The sequence below is a fragment of the Haliaeetus albicilla genome, chromosome 2, assembly GCF_947461875.1.
Source record: "Haliaeetus albicilla chromosome 2, bHalAlb1.1, whole genome shotgun sequence".
In the NCBI taxonomy this organism is placed as follows: Eukaryota; Metazoa; Chordata; class Aves; order Accipitriformes; family Accipitridae; genus Haliaeetus; species Haliaeetus albicilla.
The window spans coordinates 59,489,158-59,505,369 of record NC_091484.1 but is presented as its reverse complement, the minus strand read 5'-3'; the positions used below and the strand labels follow the sequence as shown (position 1 = coordinate 59,505,369).

The 16,212-nt window shown below is 38.3% G+C and overlaps 1 protein-coding gene across 1 annotated transcript in view; it reads right to left on the bottom strand.

Annotated features, from left to right (window-relative positions):
• PLXDC2 (plexin domain containing 2) overlaps nucleotides 1-16,212 on the bottom strand; it is a 280,684-nt gene that overhangs the window by 115,274 nt on the left and 149,198 nt on the right. The window contains exon 4 of the mRNA XM_069776624.1: nucleotides 14,337-14,406. Coding sequence (XP_069632725.1) covers nucleotides 14,337-14,406 — 70 coding nt within the window. The remainder of the gene's footprint in view (nucleotides 1-14,336; nucleotides 14,407-16,212) is intronic.

Below are 16,212 nucleotides of genomic sequence, written 5' to 3'. Positions count from 1 at the left end.
CCCAGAATATTTCCTGCTTCCTCATCAGTGAGGACTAGCACTGGGTCTCTGTGGGTTTATCTGGAACCATTTTAGGATGCAATTTACTTTGTTAATTATATTTCTCCAGCAATAATTTCAGTGTTCACTTTTAAATCCTTCATTGATTTTAATTAAGCCTGCGTAAGTTTCCAAACTTTTCTTTTAGGTAACAACAAGCTGCTTCCAGCACAACAACCAGAAACTCCACACTTACTAATGCAGCTGGAAACCAAACCTACTGTCACTTGCTAAAATTGCTTTGGACTTACTGCCAGCCCAACGAATTAGTAAGCTTGAAGCAAAATAAAGGGATAATAAATAAGCTTCTCTTCCAAGATATTACAAGTTGCACACTAGGACATTGTTTCAAGGCTTTACCTTTCTCTTTTTCTTACAATTTGTTTTCCTTATTAATTAATTCTTTGGATGATGGCTCTTCAGGTTATTCTTTTTTTTTTTTTTTTTTTTTGAATCAGACCTTTATAAGCACACCTATACCATGTATCACTGTATCATGTTAGAGATACTAAAGCTAAGGTAATGCAATGCAGAGGTATTAGATTAAGTTATAAAGGTAATATAACATAAATGCTTAACTGTTGTACTAACATTGCACTAGCTTAAACACCTTGCTATACATCATCATATGAGCTGCTGAAATACTGTTCTAAGGTATTAAACTGCACAGCATAAAAGTGGAGAAAGACCCCTTCATTGCTAGAACAAAAAATTATTAACTGGATAGGACCGTCACCTAATCATAGCTTTAAAAACACCATTTAGTTGAACTGACATAGCAATTTATGAGTTCTTCCAAATATAATATTTCTAATATCTTTTCTTGACAGAATTAAAGGCACTTTATCTATATACATGCAAAAACCTTGCCCATATTACTCTCTTTTTGTGCTTAATTTCCACATAAGTGGAAAACACTCCCACAGACTTTGACACTTTACTCTTGACTGTTGCTCTGCTACAACTTGTAAATATACTCAGCTATTTCAGAGAGGAGCAGGAGTGAGTATTGGTGCTACCTGCCATGGCTGAATGTGGTTTTAACAAAGCAGCTACCTTGGAGAGTTGCGCTGATATGAAATATAGGCTATTAGGGAAGCGTCCTGTGGCAACATGAGGAGCTTTACAGCCTATTTTGATAGCAGTAGGATCAGGATATTGTTTCTGCGATCAGTTGTTTTAAGTCATGTCTTAAGGAAGCCAAATGATCAGTCAACACAGGTGTCTGTAGATTTCAGCAGAAACATGAGGTACAATGGGATTTTCATAACTCTTTTATGAATAAGAACATAAATTTATGACATTAACAGATATGGATGATGACACATGAAGGAGATGAAGCCCTCAGTTTCCCTGGCTGTTACGAGTAATAGCAACAGTACACGGTGCTACAGTACCAGACAGCAATAGTATCGCATAATGTACAGGATTTCACATCCAGAATTTTTATACTGCATTTACAGCAGCCTGATCTGAGGCCTAAAACAAGTTCCCCTGAAAGATGAAAGGAAAGAGCCTTCATTAAGATGCACATGGGACCAACTGACCAAAGAGCTTTTAATACCCCTTTGCATTTAAATTGATATTATTAGGAATTAATACATTAAAAAACAAACAAACAAACAAACAAAAAAACAACAAAAAAACTCCCCAAACCAAAAAAACAACAAAAAGAGGACAGGGGACAGAGCTTTTGCCAAAGTTAAGAATTAACTTTTTGGAAAAAGACAACTCGCTTATATTTTGGCAGAATTCAAACTAATAAGACCCCACCTCTTATTAGAAATGCTGTAAGACTCAGCTTAATTTTCAACACATTTCCCAGCCTAATGGGTCTCTAAATGCTCTATGCTTTGAAAGACTTCTTTTTTAAAAGAAAAAGTTTATAACCAACTGTCAGCATGTTTTTTATTTTGACTTTATGAAACAGATATATACAAGTACTATTTCATAAATCTTAGAAGCTTTATGAACTGAGCACATTTCATTAGGCCCAGGACTTCCACACGAATACATCATTTTTACAAAGTACTGCCTTATAGCAACAAAAGGCCTATTTCTTACTCTTTATCAGGAATTTCCTCTTTTCATTAGAAACTAAATATATTATCGATTGTTCTCATCATCTTCTGGTTGCCTGGTTTTGGTTTGCGAATGATTTTTTGTTTTTCTCAGTAAATGACTTTTCAACTGGGGTTTGAGTTCAGTTATTCAGTATTTTACATTGAGAATAAGAGATAAAATTGTGTTATAAGGTACGAAAGACAACATAAAACCACATAAAATTTCATGAGACTGGACATACGTAGCGACTTTTACAAAGTCAATTGGTAAAAGGCAGAAATGGATTGAAGTTTATTTTTTAACTTATGAGCATGCAGCAAAACAAATAAACATATTTTGTAGGAGGTGCAGAAAATAAAGACTTGTCATGCATTAAAAGTCTTTACTACAGTGTAAAAGCACAATATTATTGAAACTTTGCAATACTACTATAAAGGCTGAACATAAGATATATATCTACTATAAAATTCTACAGTAAAAAGTGATGGATCCGTCTTACACATCGCCTAGACCTAACAACTTCCCAGTGTTCAGGGCAGCCACTGCTGGCTATTCTAAAGGCTCTTTGCCTTAACATTAAGCCATTTAACTTAGTATTGTCTGATCTGCAAAATTATTTAAGTGCTTGTTAGGCATTACGTGAGGGCAAATGCTTTGGCTAGTTATCTGTTATTCTATGAAACAGAACCTTACAGACAAACACAAATGTGGTCATTTTAAGTCCTGTCAGTGCAATTACTGCCCATAAACCTCACAGTCAAAGTTGGCAAATACCTTCCTATATGAAGGTCAGAGTGATGTCAAGGCATATGGAATTTATTCTTTTTCCTAAAGCTTATCATTCTCTTTGCCCTAAGTGTTTCTGATCCAATTTATACAGATAAAGCTTAAGGGCAGGAGCAGAAAGAGTTGTAAGAGTTCACTGACAGAAAGCAAGACAAAACAGAATTTCAGGGGAAAGCTGATAGAAGGGCTACCCCCTTATAGAAGCAGGAGAGGTACTTCCAGAAAGGACACTGGATGCAGGAATGACAGACAAAGGAGGCTTTACAGGGAGAAATTTTTTTTTAACAGCTGTAAAGCAATACAAAACATTAGAAAGAGGAGGTAAATAGAGGGTAATTGTGTGAGCTGATATTTGCCAGTCAACAGCCAGACCTCTACAGTCCTTACAGAGTGAGATGCCCACTGGTGATGACAAGTGTAATCCCCTGTAACAGACACAGTGTGGTCCGAGACACTGATTTCGGCTAGAAACACTGTGTTTCGCTCTGCTTTATATCATCTTTGCCATTTAACAGATGTTGCCCATAGGGTAGTTTTTGTTATCAAAGAGCTCTTAATTAAGTGATGAACAACATTCCTGCTGGCTTCTGTGCTGAAGGGTCCAGAGCTACAAGGAACAACCAGAAAAGCCTCACTGAGATTTCTGGCAGGCTCCAACAAGATGTTCCACTCAGTACACTGATACTCCAGAGACCCAGGCAAACTTCACTCCACCTATCCACTGGTTTTTGAAAGTTTAAGAGAGTAAATTTATGAGATGTGGGGAAAATGCATGTGAGCAAAATTGTCCTCTGAGGACTGGAAATCTCCAGATAATTTTTCAGTAGCATAGGCTTATTCCAGCCTGCAAATTCACAACCATCCTCACCCTTAACAGTCTCAGATCCTAACCAGCTAGGCAGACAGATTTCCCTCCCTCTCAGAGGTATTGCTCTATGTGCCAACACAAAAAGATGGAGCTCAGACAGTGCAACACCAGGCTTTATTCCTTTCCCCACAGCATGCTCTCTCCTCTTTCATTGATCCTTTTTCCCTGAAAGTACTGCAAATTGTGATGCAAATTATATTAGGATTCTCTACACTTCGGTACTTATTTTTCATAATATCCCTCCTGACGTATTGAAACCATACAATTAAACTCGAATACCATAATCCTATACACACACTCAATATCCAAAAGCAAATTCAAAAAGCTTTATTGCTGTATAAAACTTAAACTTTTAGGCAGCTAACCAGCTAGGTAGCTAACCCAATGTCCTGGTTTTGGCTGAGATAGTGTTAATTTTCTTCCTAGTAGCTGGTACACTGTGTTTGGGATTTAGCATGAGAATAATGTTGATAACACATTGATGTTTTAACTGTTGCTAAGTAGGACTTATCCTATGTTAGGGATTTTTCAGTTTCCCATGCTGTGCCAGCAAGCAGGTGTACAAGAACCTGGGAGGGAGCATGACCAGGACAGTGACCCAAACTAGCCAATGCAATATTCCATACCATAGAACATCAACGCTCAGCATATAAACTGGGGGAGTTGGTCAGGAGGGGCAGATCATTGCTTGGGCATCGGTCAGCGGGTGGTGAGCACTTGCATTGTGCATCAGTTGTCTTTTCTTGGGTCTAATTTCTCTCTGTTATATTCCTTTTCATTAGAATTATTACTATATTTTATTATTATTATATTTTAGTTATTAAAGTGTTCTTATCTCAACCGATGAGTTTTATTTTCTTTACCCCAATGCTCCTCCCTATCCCACTGGGTAGGGGGGAAGTGAGTGAGCAGCTGCGTGGTGCTTAGCTGCTGGCTAGGCTTAAACCACAACACTCAAGATCTTTTGTCTCTGTTACTTTCCCACAACCTATATGCATACTTATAAACAGTTTGATATTGGATTAAGTGTGATTCTTGTGAGAATAACAGATGACTTTGAATTAGTTGTCCTGACTGGTCAGTGTTTAGAAACCATGCTCATGTACCTCACAGCTGCTCACGAGCACAGGTTCCAATAACATCAGGTTTCAGTGGAAAATTTATTTCAGCACCTTCAATGCTTGTGCTTTTATCTTGGGTCAGTAATGGGTAAAACAGTTGCAGTTTTAACAAAAAGCTATGTGTCTCTTATATGTACAAAGACCTCCTCCCTAATAAGTACAAATATTTTTAAGCATATGATTTGACCTTAGGAAATAACAATCATACAAAGAGTTCTTGATTTCAGTTTTAGCGAAGTAACAAATTTAATTTGATCCCAGTGGGATTTAATATTGGGGTGCCTTTTTAGTTCTTAGGTACTCTTTCCATTATTAACTGTGGTGGAAAGGCTCAGGCAGTACCTCCACCATAAGAAATATTTCAATTAATTCCTCCATCTGCTGCTCAGGAATGTTCCCCTACTGAAGGATGATTTATCAAATATTATCTCACCAGATTTAAGAAAATCTTTACAAATGCAACTGCTTGCTCCTACTTCAGCAGGGCTATATGTGACTGAATCCCCATCCTCAGATAAATGCCACAAACTCACTACAGGGCGACGGGGAGTCATTGCCTCAAATATCTCAGGCTGGAATAGCCTACTGCTCTGCTGAAGTATGTCAGTGCTTTGGGTCCATTGCTTGCTGTGGAAGTGTCTGACAGGCTGTCTAGTTTCCAGATCTCTGAGCAGTAAGCTGCAGCAATGAGGTAATACATGGCTTGCTTTTTAATGGCCCATCCCTACTTTGCTTCAAAACCTATGCATATTTTTATTGGCTCCTACTCCCATCAGCCCTCTAATATCCTTGATTGTATTTGGCCAATACCTGCTGTCTTTGGCATTCCAGGTTATTTCAAACATCCAAAAAATTTTATTTTCAGTGCTATGATTGGATTACCTACAAGATGTCATTTTAGCTATCTTTTGACTGGTTTAGGAGTTGCAAGCTTTTCTTGTTGTAATTCTTATATGAGATGTCTACTTACGCAGAACACTTTCTTTTCCTGTTTTTATTCTGTAACACCTTCAAGTTCCATTTTTTCCTAACTTCTATTTTGTGCATTTGCTATTGCATGGGGTAGGTGGACATTTCTGGAGCCTTCTTCATGCTAGCTGGTAAAATGTCTCAATAGTCCACTCAGCTTTATAAATCTAAAAATGTAAACATCTGTAAATATCTACGTATGAGCCGATCACACCAGACTTCTTGTAGCAATATATATATACATTGACACATAGAAAGAATTAGACACAAGATATGATTCATCCAACCTACTTTAAACTTCTGCCTTCAGTGTTCATAGATTCTGCTGACTATATTGATTACATTTCTACTGACTGTATATGAGTTTAGGCTGACAACCATGGATATAGATGTTGGAACAGCTAGATAGATTGTACCCTTTGTACATAATCTATTTGTTTTACTTGTAAATTTGCCTGCAGGCTATGCCCATGCCTGTAGCTCATAGCAGAGTTATTTCAGACTCTCTGCACTTTCATTGCACAGTGTCTCTTCCAGCACTACCAGCGATCAACCCATCGTGAATTAGCTAAGCTTTCACCAAGCAATAAACATGTCACTCAGTCCCCTTTTGCTTTCCTTCAGCAAATACTAATCTCTTGTTTCTCTGTTACTTTTTACTTCTTACTTCTTCATAGCATACATTTTATAAGTTATGCTTATAAAGGTGTGTCTTTCAAATTGAATTTTTCATGGGATGTCCAGGCAGTTACTGACATGTTCAGAGGTTGCTGGAGTAGATAGCAGTCTTTGCTTACTACAGGTCACCAGGTGGTGGCTGTTACCTTGTTCCATTTATAATCTATCCCCCTACAATTCTGTGGTTTTCCTAGTGTAGCTTACCTAGTATTAAGCATGCTGATTTTCACATTTTTCCACATGGAAGCCTGCCACAGTTATTTCTTTGTATTCTTCTGTCATTTCTACAGTATTCTTGTTTCCAGTTTCACATACCTGCAGAAATGCACTCATTTCCTACATAATAACCTGCATGATAGAGCACAGAGAGCACCAAAGAGGTATAACATAGAAGTTTCATCTTTTCATTCACACCTGTTATTCTCTCTTGTGCCACTCATCTGTGCTCCTCAACACTAGTACAACAGGTTCACCACTGGGAGCTACTACTGAAATTGCCCATTTATTAAATGACTATTACTTATCCTCATAGTAGTTACCTCTAGCTTGATTTGTCCCTCCCTCCATTTCTCCTGCAGTTTTTCTTCCCTCTAGCTTTTCCAGGATAATACCATCCCCTTGCTACAATCCAGTGCTCCCTATCAATTGAAACCACATCCAGGTATATTCTACCTTTTCAGTGTATAAACTTCTTTCAGCTCATTTACCTCACAAGGCTCCTGGCTTCTTAATACACCACTGCAACTCCAACAGGGAACCCCTTCCTCTCACTTATCCTGTCCCCCAATAGTCAGCATCGTCTCATGCTGGTACAGTCCTTCTAGTTGGGGTCTACATGTTCATGTCGCAGAGCAAACTAAGCTTCAACCCTCCACTGCCCTTCATCTCTTTCTCTCCTAGATTCAGACCTTATTTTCTCCCTTTGAACTTGGAAATTGATAGTTACTTGCCTGAGTTAAGACTGAGTGAAAAATTAACCAGAGACTTCAGGATTTAGCTCATAGACATAATTTCCATTTTTAGTTTGCTGAAAGTAATTACTCCTACATTTTTGGGACGGATGTTCAAGGAGTAACAGTTTCTTTCAATTCTGAAAATTTCATTTCATTAATGATATCATAATTAATTGAAATGTATTTGCTAGTGGAACATCTAAGTGTACAGTCATAATCAGCATGTTAATACTTGCATCGACTTCTGTTTTGCAAAGCAGTTACTGGCTTCAGGAATAAAACATGGTTCAAAGCAAACAACCTCAATGTCAGAAAATTCTAGTCATGACAGAATTTTCTGGATTGGTCTAGAAGTGTTCACTAGGTGTAGAGAAAATTTAACAGAAATGGGCTTTGAAAAACCTAAACAAAACCCACAACAGAACCCAAGCTGATAGTTACTTATCAGAAAACTGTAACATTTTTAGGTGATGCACACATGGTTTTCTTTTTAAAGACCATTCCTGAAAGACTGGCTAAATCAAAGGTCATATTGACCAGCAAGATCATTTAAGCTGTTTTGGAGCTTCCAGATGTTGCTCTGCCAGGAAAGGGGAAAAAAAAAAAAAAAAAAAAAAGGCAAAGGGGAAATAAATGAACTGTCAAAAAAAGGAAGTTGCTGCCACTATGTACTTACAGGTGTCTCTGTAGGAATTAGCCCCAAATTAACCCCAAGATTTTACATGTCTATTTGAGGAAGACTTTTGCTTTATTTTCACCTGTACAAATACTTTGGTCATATTCTAAACACCTTTTCTATGTATTTGCTGTAATTTCCACTACTGCATACTTCCTGCTACAGAGAAAACCACGAGAGTACAGAGGATAGAAGAAATCTCATCTTAGCCCCAGTGAACAGATATTCAGTGTGAGGCAGCATGGCTGTTGTGGAGTTCACAACCTAAGTGGGGTCAGACAGACTGGGACTGCGGCAAACAAAGCGACGGTGGCTGGAAGGACAAAGGGCTTGGCTCTCATTTGTTCCTTATATTAGGGCTCATGCTGGCGTGACACACTCCTGGTTTCCACAACATAGATTCCTACTGCAGTTTCCTTCACAAAGCCTGTGAAATATTTCTGGGCCTCCATGTGCCTTACCAGTACCTACAGGGATGGAGTTTCTCATATTCTGTTGTCACCACTATCTCTACAAAATGGGCTGGAGCAAGAGCCAGGACAGCATTAATCTCCATAAAAACCTAACTCAGACTTCCACCCAGGAAGCCTACAATCTCAGTGCGAGTCTAGCATGGGTTGAGCAAGAAGTTTTTGGCTCCTGACTTCAATTCTGTTCACCTAGGATGCCTAGCGGAGCCACATTTTGCACAAATCCTCAAAATTTTCTGTGTTGTCAGCCCAATGCAGTAACCTGATAACCAGACATACCTTTAGAGCATTAACAGGCTTGGGGCTTTGTACTACCCTTCTTTACCTGTCCCCTATCTGCTAAATTCCCCCAAAATGTTAGTAATAGATTATATACTTGAGTTGCCCAAGATACCAACCTCAAAAGCAATTAAGTTTTCATACAGTGGGAGCTCTTAGCCACGTTTAGATGGTGTCATTAACTCTGAAAACTCTACCAGTGTACTCAAGGCTAACTACAGCAGCTGTCTTTATAGGCACACAATATGGGAAAGATAACTCCAATATGGATAGTAATAACTAAATTTTCCTGAAGATTTTAGGGAAAAATTAGGAAAAAATTAAAAGATTTTTTTTAACATAGACATCATAGAAAAATAATATATTATTTTATCAATCAACTCTAAATAAAAAAATACCTCAATCTTGACTGCCCTGGGGTAAATTCAGGGAGACTGCATAGGCTCATTAAAATCAGCGTGAGGATGATAAAGTTATAATCAAAGATGTACCAGCAAGAACATTGCTGAATTCATCCTAGTTCAAAAGGTAACAGCACAAACTACTACATCAAAATAGTGGAAACTTATGTCAATTCAAGATCTGCCTCTCAAATCACCTCGCAAGATTTACATATTACACTACCTTTAAAAATATAACTGCTATTGAAATAGAGAAAAAAGTTACCTTCAAAAAGTCTTCAAACAAAATACATGTAAAAAAAAAGAAAAATTAAGAGAAAGACTTGAAGATACTTTGAAGGATTCCCCAATAAAATACCAGTAGTGTACCCATGCCAGGTTCTCTGCACTGTCCAATAAAATCTGACAGACCTAAGGTATTGTCTTGTAAACAACTGCTTAACTATTTCCTTGAGACCATAATTTTAGAGAAAAGTTCCATGACCACAATATTGTTTTGCTGGTATATGAAAATACAGAACTATTTTTTAATTTGCTGTTTCCCTTGCTGCTTCCAAATATCTACAGTTAAATGTGAAAATCAAATATGTTTTATGTTCCTAAGGAGGTTGGTACTATTACATATTCTTGATTTACAGGCTATATACAATACTATTTAGTTATTCCATGGAAAGGACAGAGACTGAAACTGCTTTAAGATCTCTTATGATCATTCAAACCATCAGAAGAAATTCCAAAAGTGAAAATTAAAACCTCTATTAATCCCAGGCAACAAATACAAGATTTAATGAAAACCCATAATAATCTGGGTTAGCTACCACCCTCCTCTTTCACACTGCTACAGGCATTGCAATACTATAGAGAAATGCAATGTCAATGAGAGATGCCATAGAAAGGAAAAAAAATTCCTAAATAATTTACAGTATCCGATACAAAGCTGCACTAGAAGGCATAGAGGGATAAACACAAAAAATAAGAGACAGAGAATAAACAAGAGGGACTTACTACCGTGAGCATGGAAAATTAATACAACCAAGTATGAAGCTTAGCTGCATGTTGAATATGATGTGGGGCCACAGAGTTTCTAGGGCTCCCATGAGAAGGGCTGTTTTACTGCCTGGAGAGCTGTAGCACAGAGAAGGTTTTCCCACCTCCACAGCAACTGAGCTCTGTTACGTGTATTAGTGACTGGCAACAAACAGACTTCACGAGCTTAGCTCCCTGACATTCGCAGCATGACTCACTAACTCACGAGTGGTTTATTATAGAAATAACCACAGTTGTGACCTGTAGAGCACAAACTTCAGAAAGCTTCACAAAAAACAAAACTCAGCTTCTTCTTGTGTTATCTACTATTGTTAAAGCTTTGAGAGCTCTCCAGAGGTTGCTTTAAAAATGCTCTCTATAGGAATGTGCAGAGATAGATGCGCATATCCCAAAGAACCACAAATTACCAATTATGTTAATAATACTATAAGCTGTCTTACCTTCTAGTTATGAATTAAATAGCCTTGTCAAATACAAGCTAAGGACACCAGTGAATAAAGCCCTCAAACTAGTTATTTTCACTCTTTGCTCTTCCTTTCTTTAGTTAAACACAATCAGCTCATCAAAACCATTCAGAAGAGGAAATAAATACTAGTTAAAGAGAAAAAAAAAAAAAGTTGAGTTTAACATTGCAGCAATTTCAAATTCATCTTAAGTAATTTGGAAACCCTACTATGCCACAATGCACCCTCCATGAAGAATGGCAGAAACCATTTGGGTAGACGTTTTTATTGTGACAGGGATTTAATGTGCCATTGTCCTCAACTTTCCTTTTAACAAGGTTATTTAATTTATGATTTGGAGGTAAAAACAGTTTGTAGTGTCATCATTAGCATAATTAATCATATCCTGCTCTCCAGGAAGTGGACATCTGTCATGTAGGACTTCTGTACACATTAACTCTGTCATTCTTTTGATCTCAGAATAACCTCTGGAGGTGTTCCAGATCTCTAATAATAGTAATACCATTGTAAATTCTTGGTTACTAAGAAATAGTAGACCATACAGTACAAAAAGCACTTGGAACCTTTCTTTATCCTTTATTGCTAGGCTATAAGCCACACAGCACCACCAATGACGTATGGTAACAAAATTTGCAAATTTTGTTTGCAAGAAATAGATCTTTCTTTTCCCGCTAAATGGTTTTAGGAAGCTTAAAGTTGTAGAAAGGGTTGCATCCTGTCCTGGATCGAGAGGATGACTTTCAGTTACTGAGTTTTGTCAAGATAATATTTTTAAAGAGATTACTGAATAGATCTTACTTTTCCATGCTTAACTTTGAGGCTGAAAATTATGGATGTGTCACATGAAAGATAGAATATCTTTGTGCTAGTGTCAGCGGCCTATAGTAAAAGGACTGGTGTTGAAGGTTGAAGTCCTATTTAGCTTGACAATATCCATAGATCTATTCACAGCAATATTATTTTATTTAGTAGAACTGGAGCAAAACGAAAAGCAGACTTATCATTCAATGTTCCATTAATAGCAAGAGAAAAGAGTGCTGCAGAGCTGCAGCTATTCTTATATGTTTACAAGTGGGTTTTTTTTGGTGTTTGGTTTTTTTTTTTCAAAAAACAAACCTCAAAACACCCAAATTCCCCAAATGCTCTAAACCAGAAGAAAAAAATGTTTCCCTCAAATTACTACTACACAGCTCTCCTTGGGAGCTTAACTTCACTCCCAAGTCCTTGGGGACAGATGGGGGAAACTGATGACAGTAGTATATTAGTGACAGCAGTGGTAAAAATTCAGGGCTTCCATTAAAAGTGAAGGCCCAGCAGAGTGACCACACAAGGATTACTTGGAGAAAGAGAGATCTTTGTGAAGTTTTAAGGAATTAAGTTCAGCAGTAAGAATAGGGGGACATTTACAGAATGAACACTGTCCCCACGTCCTGGTTTCAGCTGGGATAGGGTGGATTGTCTTCCTAGTAGCTGGTACAGTGCTATGTTTTGAGTTCAGTATACGAAGAATGCTGATAACACTGATGTTTTCAGTTGTTGCTAAGTAATGTTTAGTCTAAAGTCAAGGATTTTTCAGCTTCTCATGCCCAGCCAGTGAGAAAGCTGGAGGGACACAAGAAGTTGGCACAGGACACAGCCAGGGCACCTGACCCAAACATGCCAACAGTGTATTCCATACCATGGGACGTCCCATCTAGTTTAGGAACTGGGGGGAGTGGGGGCAGGGAATCACCACTTGGGGACTAACTGGGTGTCGATTGGCGGGTGGTGAGCAATTGCACTGTGCATCATTTGTACATTCCAATCCTTTTATTATTGCTGTTGTCATTTTATTAGTGTTATCATTATCATTATTAGTTTCTTCTTTTTTGTTCTATTAAAGCATTCTTACCTCAACCCACGAGTTTTACTTCTTTTCCCGATTTTCTCCCTATCCCACTGGGTGGGGGTGGACTGAATGAGTGGCTGCGTGGTGCTTAGTTGCTGTCTGGGGTTAAAACACAACACCCCACTGCTGCTGTTTTAGGTGTGCAGGATCCATCCCACCCCATTCTTTCATGCTACACAGATCATGCACTGGATTTTGGCACCCCATCAAATACAGGTCCTCTAATAAAAGAGTACAGAACTAAGCATCAATGATCAAGCACCAAAATGAAACTAAAAGCAAAGCAGAATGGAAATCAGACAAGTCTCAAAATCCCAGTCAGTAGCTGATGGCTCATCTGATCCAAATCAGCATGAAAATGTCATTGCTGATCAAGAAGAGAAAACCCTAGTACTGAAGTCACCGCATAACTGTGCATCCTTTTTTTATCATTCTGACTGGAAATCAACCATTTAATATCAGCCTTTATTCACCTCTGTCCATCTCTTGTATTCTTCTGTTTTGGTAGCAAAATGGAGATCCCAACACAGAGCATGACAGAAGCCTCTGTTCCAGCTTCTAGTCTTGTTGGACACTGACTGCAATTCTTCCCTAATCTTTTAGTCATACCCTCCCCATTCAGAGCTCCAGTGGGACATGGGCATCCCCTGATGCTGGCCAGCTCACCACACATAGCATGAGAAGGAGAAACCTTGACCAGGGACAGGGTAGGATTGGTCCTGGTGATAGTGGCCTCTATTTCTGTCTGCTTGTCCTGTAACACGTCTAGGCAGAGAACCACCAGCCAGAGTCCGTGAACTTGCTGGACACATTCAAGGACCAGAGGATGCTGTGGGCGTGCTCTCTGTGATGCTGCCCTCTGCCTCCCTGTTTTCAATTTTTTGACCATTACTCTTCCTCCTCCTTTTTCTCATTTCTCGTCTTCCATATAATTCCATTTTCTTCTGGTGTCCTCTTTGTCTTTCAAGGAGGTGGAGCAGGAGGGGAGCAGAATGGGCCAATTGCTGTTCCTAGTGTAGGAGGTCAGTGCAAACAGCAGCCAGCAGCAGTGGGAGGGAGAACCCTAACCATGAGCCATCAGTGGTGCCCAGAGCTACAAGACCAGGAGCTCCAGCTGTGCCATACCTCCCATCTTACCCCACAGAAGGAGGAGAGGAACACTATGGTACTCTTGCAGACACCGTATCACACCAAGGCAATGCACTGCATTGGGTTTGCCTTACAGGTGACAAGTTACATACTCCTAGCAGCACTTCTTATCTTTGGATAGTAAATCCTCTGCCCTCATGCAGGCAAAACCTAAGTTTCTGTCCTTGTTTTGGCTTCAGCACTATCTCTACAAGTGCAGCTGCTCCAGACACACACACAAGATTTCTGGGGGAAATGCCTAAATAGAAAATGATTAATGCTATAAAGTCTTACACTGAGAGGGTTTTATAACAGTTCAACTTGACCAGCTGGAGGTTTTTCATCATATCGATATTTTGTAATTTTCTTCTTGTGGAAAGGAAAATTTCCTAAATAAATGCTGCAGTTTACCTTTTGACATATACAGGGGGAAAAAGGTATTTTTAAATAGCTGCAAGAAACTTTTCTCATATTACTCAAAGTAAATGGTTAGAAAGCCACTTACCCCCAGTTGCCACAGTAATTTCACGTAGAAAATGGCCATAAAATGGAAAATCGAAGGACAGATTCACTCTCTGAAAGGAACAACACCAGAAAATAAAATTGACATTGTGCAGAAAGGTAAGAGAAAATGAAATGAACTGTCCTCCACTTCAAACATCTGTTTCATTGCTTTTTATTTTTCACTGGAGCCTTGCTATTCTTAATTTGGAATTGCCAATAGGTAACTGGAAACAATTTTGTGTAGCACTTAAACACCTAAAAGCAGTGGATCTTCATAACTGAAGACATCAGAAACTAAAATATACCAGCAGACATTATAACCCACTCATAAGAATAAAATTAATAAATACTTGTAGAGTTTGTCCTTAAAAAAATGTTGCTTGAACCTCTTAAGAGGAGCCATAAATATTTAAGGCCTTAGCAATACCTAAGCTTTACAGGATGCCCACTCCCTCAGCTACAGGTGGTTTCCTCCTCTGCCACACGCCTCTTCAGATTCAAGTGCTCTCCCTGACATCCTGCTGCTACCTGGGTCCTTATCTGATGAAGGGTTATCACTGGAAGGCAATTCCTCCGTCAAACCTACATGGCACCAGTTCTCACACCTCTCTATACTGTTAACTAGGAGCTGAAATGATTTATAAAGAAATATTCAACAGAAGTATTAACAAACTCTACTTAAGGTACTTATTGCAAAATAAAAAAAGGAAGAAAAATCTTTTTTTTTCCCCTGTCAACCTACAGGTGACTATCCTCTATCAGCTGAATCCACAGCAGAGAATTGTAAACTGGAGAACAGACTCTTCTCCTCACCTAAGCTCACCATAAAGCACCTTTCAAATTCAAACTCATTTTCCCTCTCTGCCTATGGCTCTCTCCTTTCCCATCTATTCCACTCCTTTCCCAAAGCTCACCGATTATTGTAGCCACCCATAATTATCACCTGGTGTGCTACCTGGCTAAACTCTGAACAAATCGGTAGTCATGACAGAAAGGAGTGCTGAAATCCCAGTAAGGTCTTTTCACTGTTTAAATGTAATATCCCATAAAAACCACATCACTTCCATAATGGCCCAAAGCCCAAATAGGAACTGTGTATGCAGCCCATTATTATTTGTTATTTAGGAGGAGTTACTACAGTAAAAACCGGTGTGAAGATGGGCTGTTGGTGACTGTCCTCAACCTTAACCTTTGATGTCTCCACTTAAGAAAGGGCAACAGTCCGTATATTAAAAAAAAAAAAAAAAAAAAAAAAAAAGGGAAGGCAGGGAAAGTGCATTTTGTCTTTATTTTCCCTACCTTTATTTCTATCCTGGGTTATTATTTTCACATTATATCTGAGTATTTCTTCTCTCAGGAAGGATTATATTTAAATCCACCAGAAAAGTTTAAAGAATTATTTAGCATGAAATTAACAGCTGAAGATTTACAGTAACTTTAAATTAGATTTGCTTTCCACTTAAGTAGAAGACAGAATTTTGAGAGGATTTATTAGCGCTTTTTTCGTATGTTTTTAATTAGAATGCAAAATCCATTTGCATTGTGTTAATTGGACTGAGTACATTCTAATGACCTTTTCTCTACATACATAAATATGGATATACAACTGAACATTTCTAATCAAAATGGCATATGCAAAAGACAGCGCATGAATTAACTTAAACAAATGGGTTTTTACCAAGTCCTAAAATTTTCACTGCTGAGGTGTATGCTATGTTTATGTATGCACCCCATTTAAATTATGTCCTTGCTCTACCAAACATCACTTCCAAGAACACTATTAAAAACATTCATTTTCTGACCAAACACTCCCTCTTTCCTTTATACACTATTGTCCATTTTACCTATTAGCATTAACTTTCTGAATAACACAATAA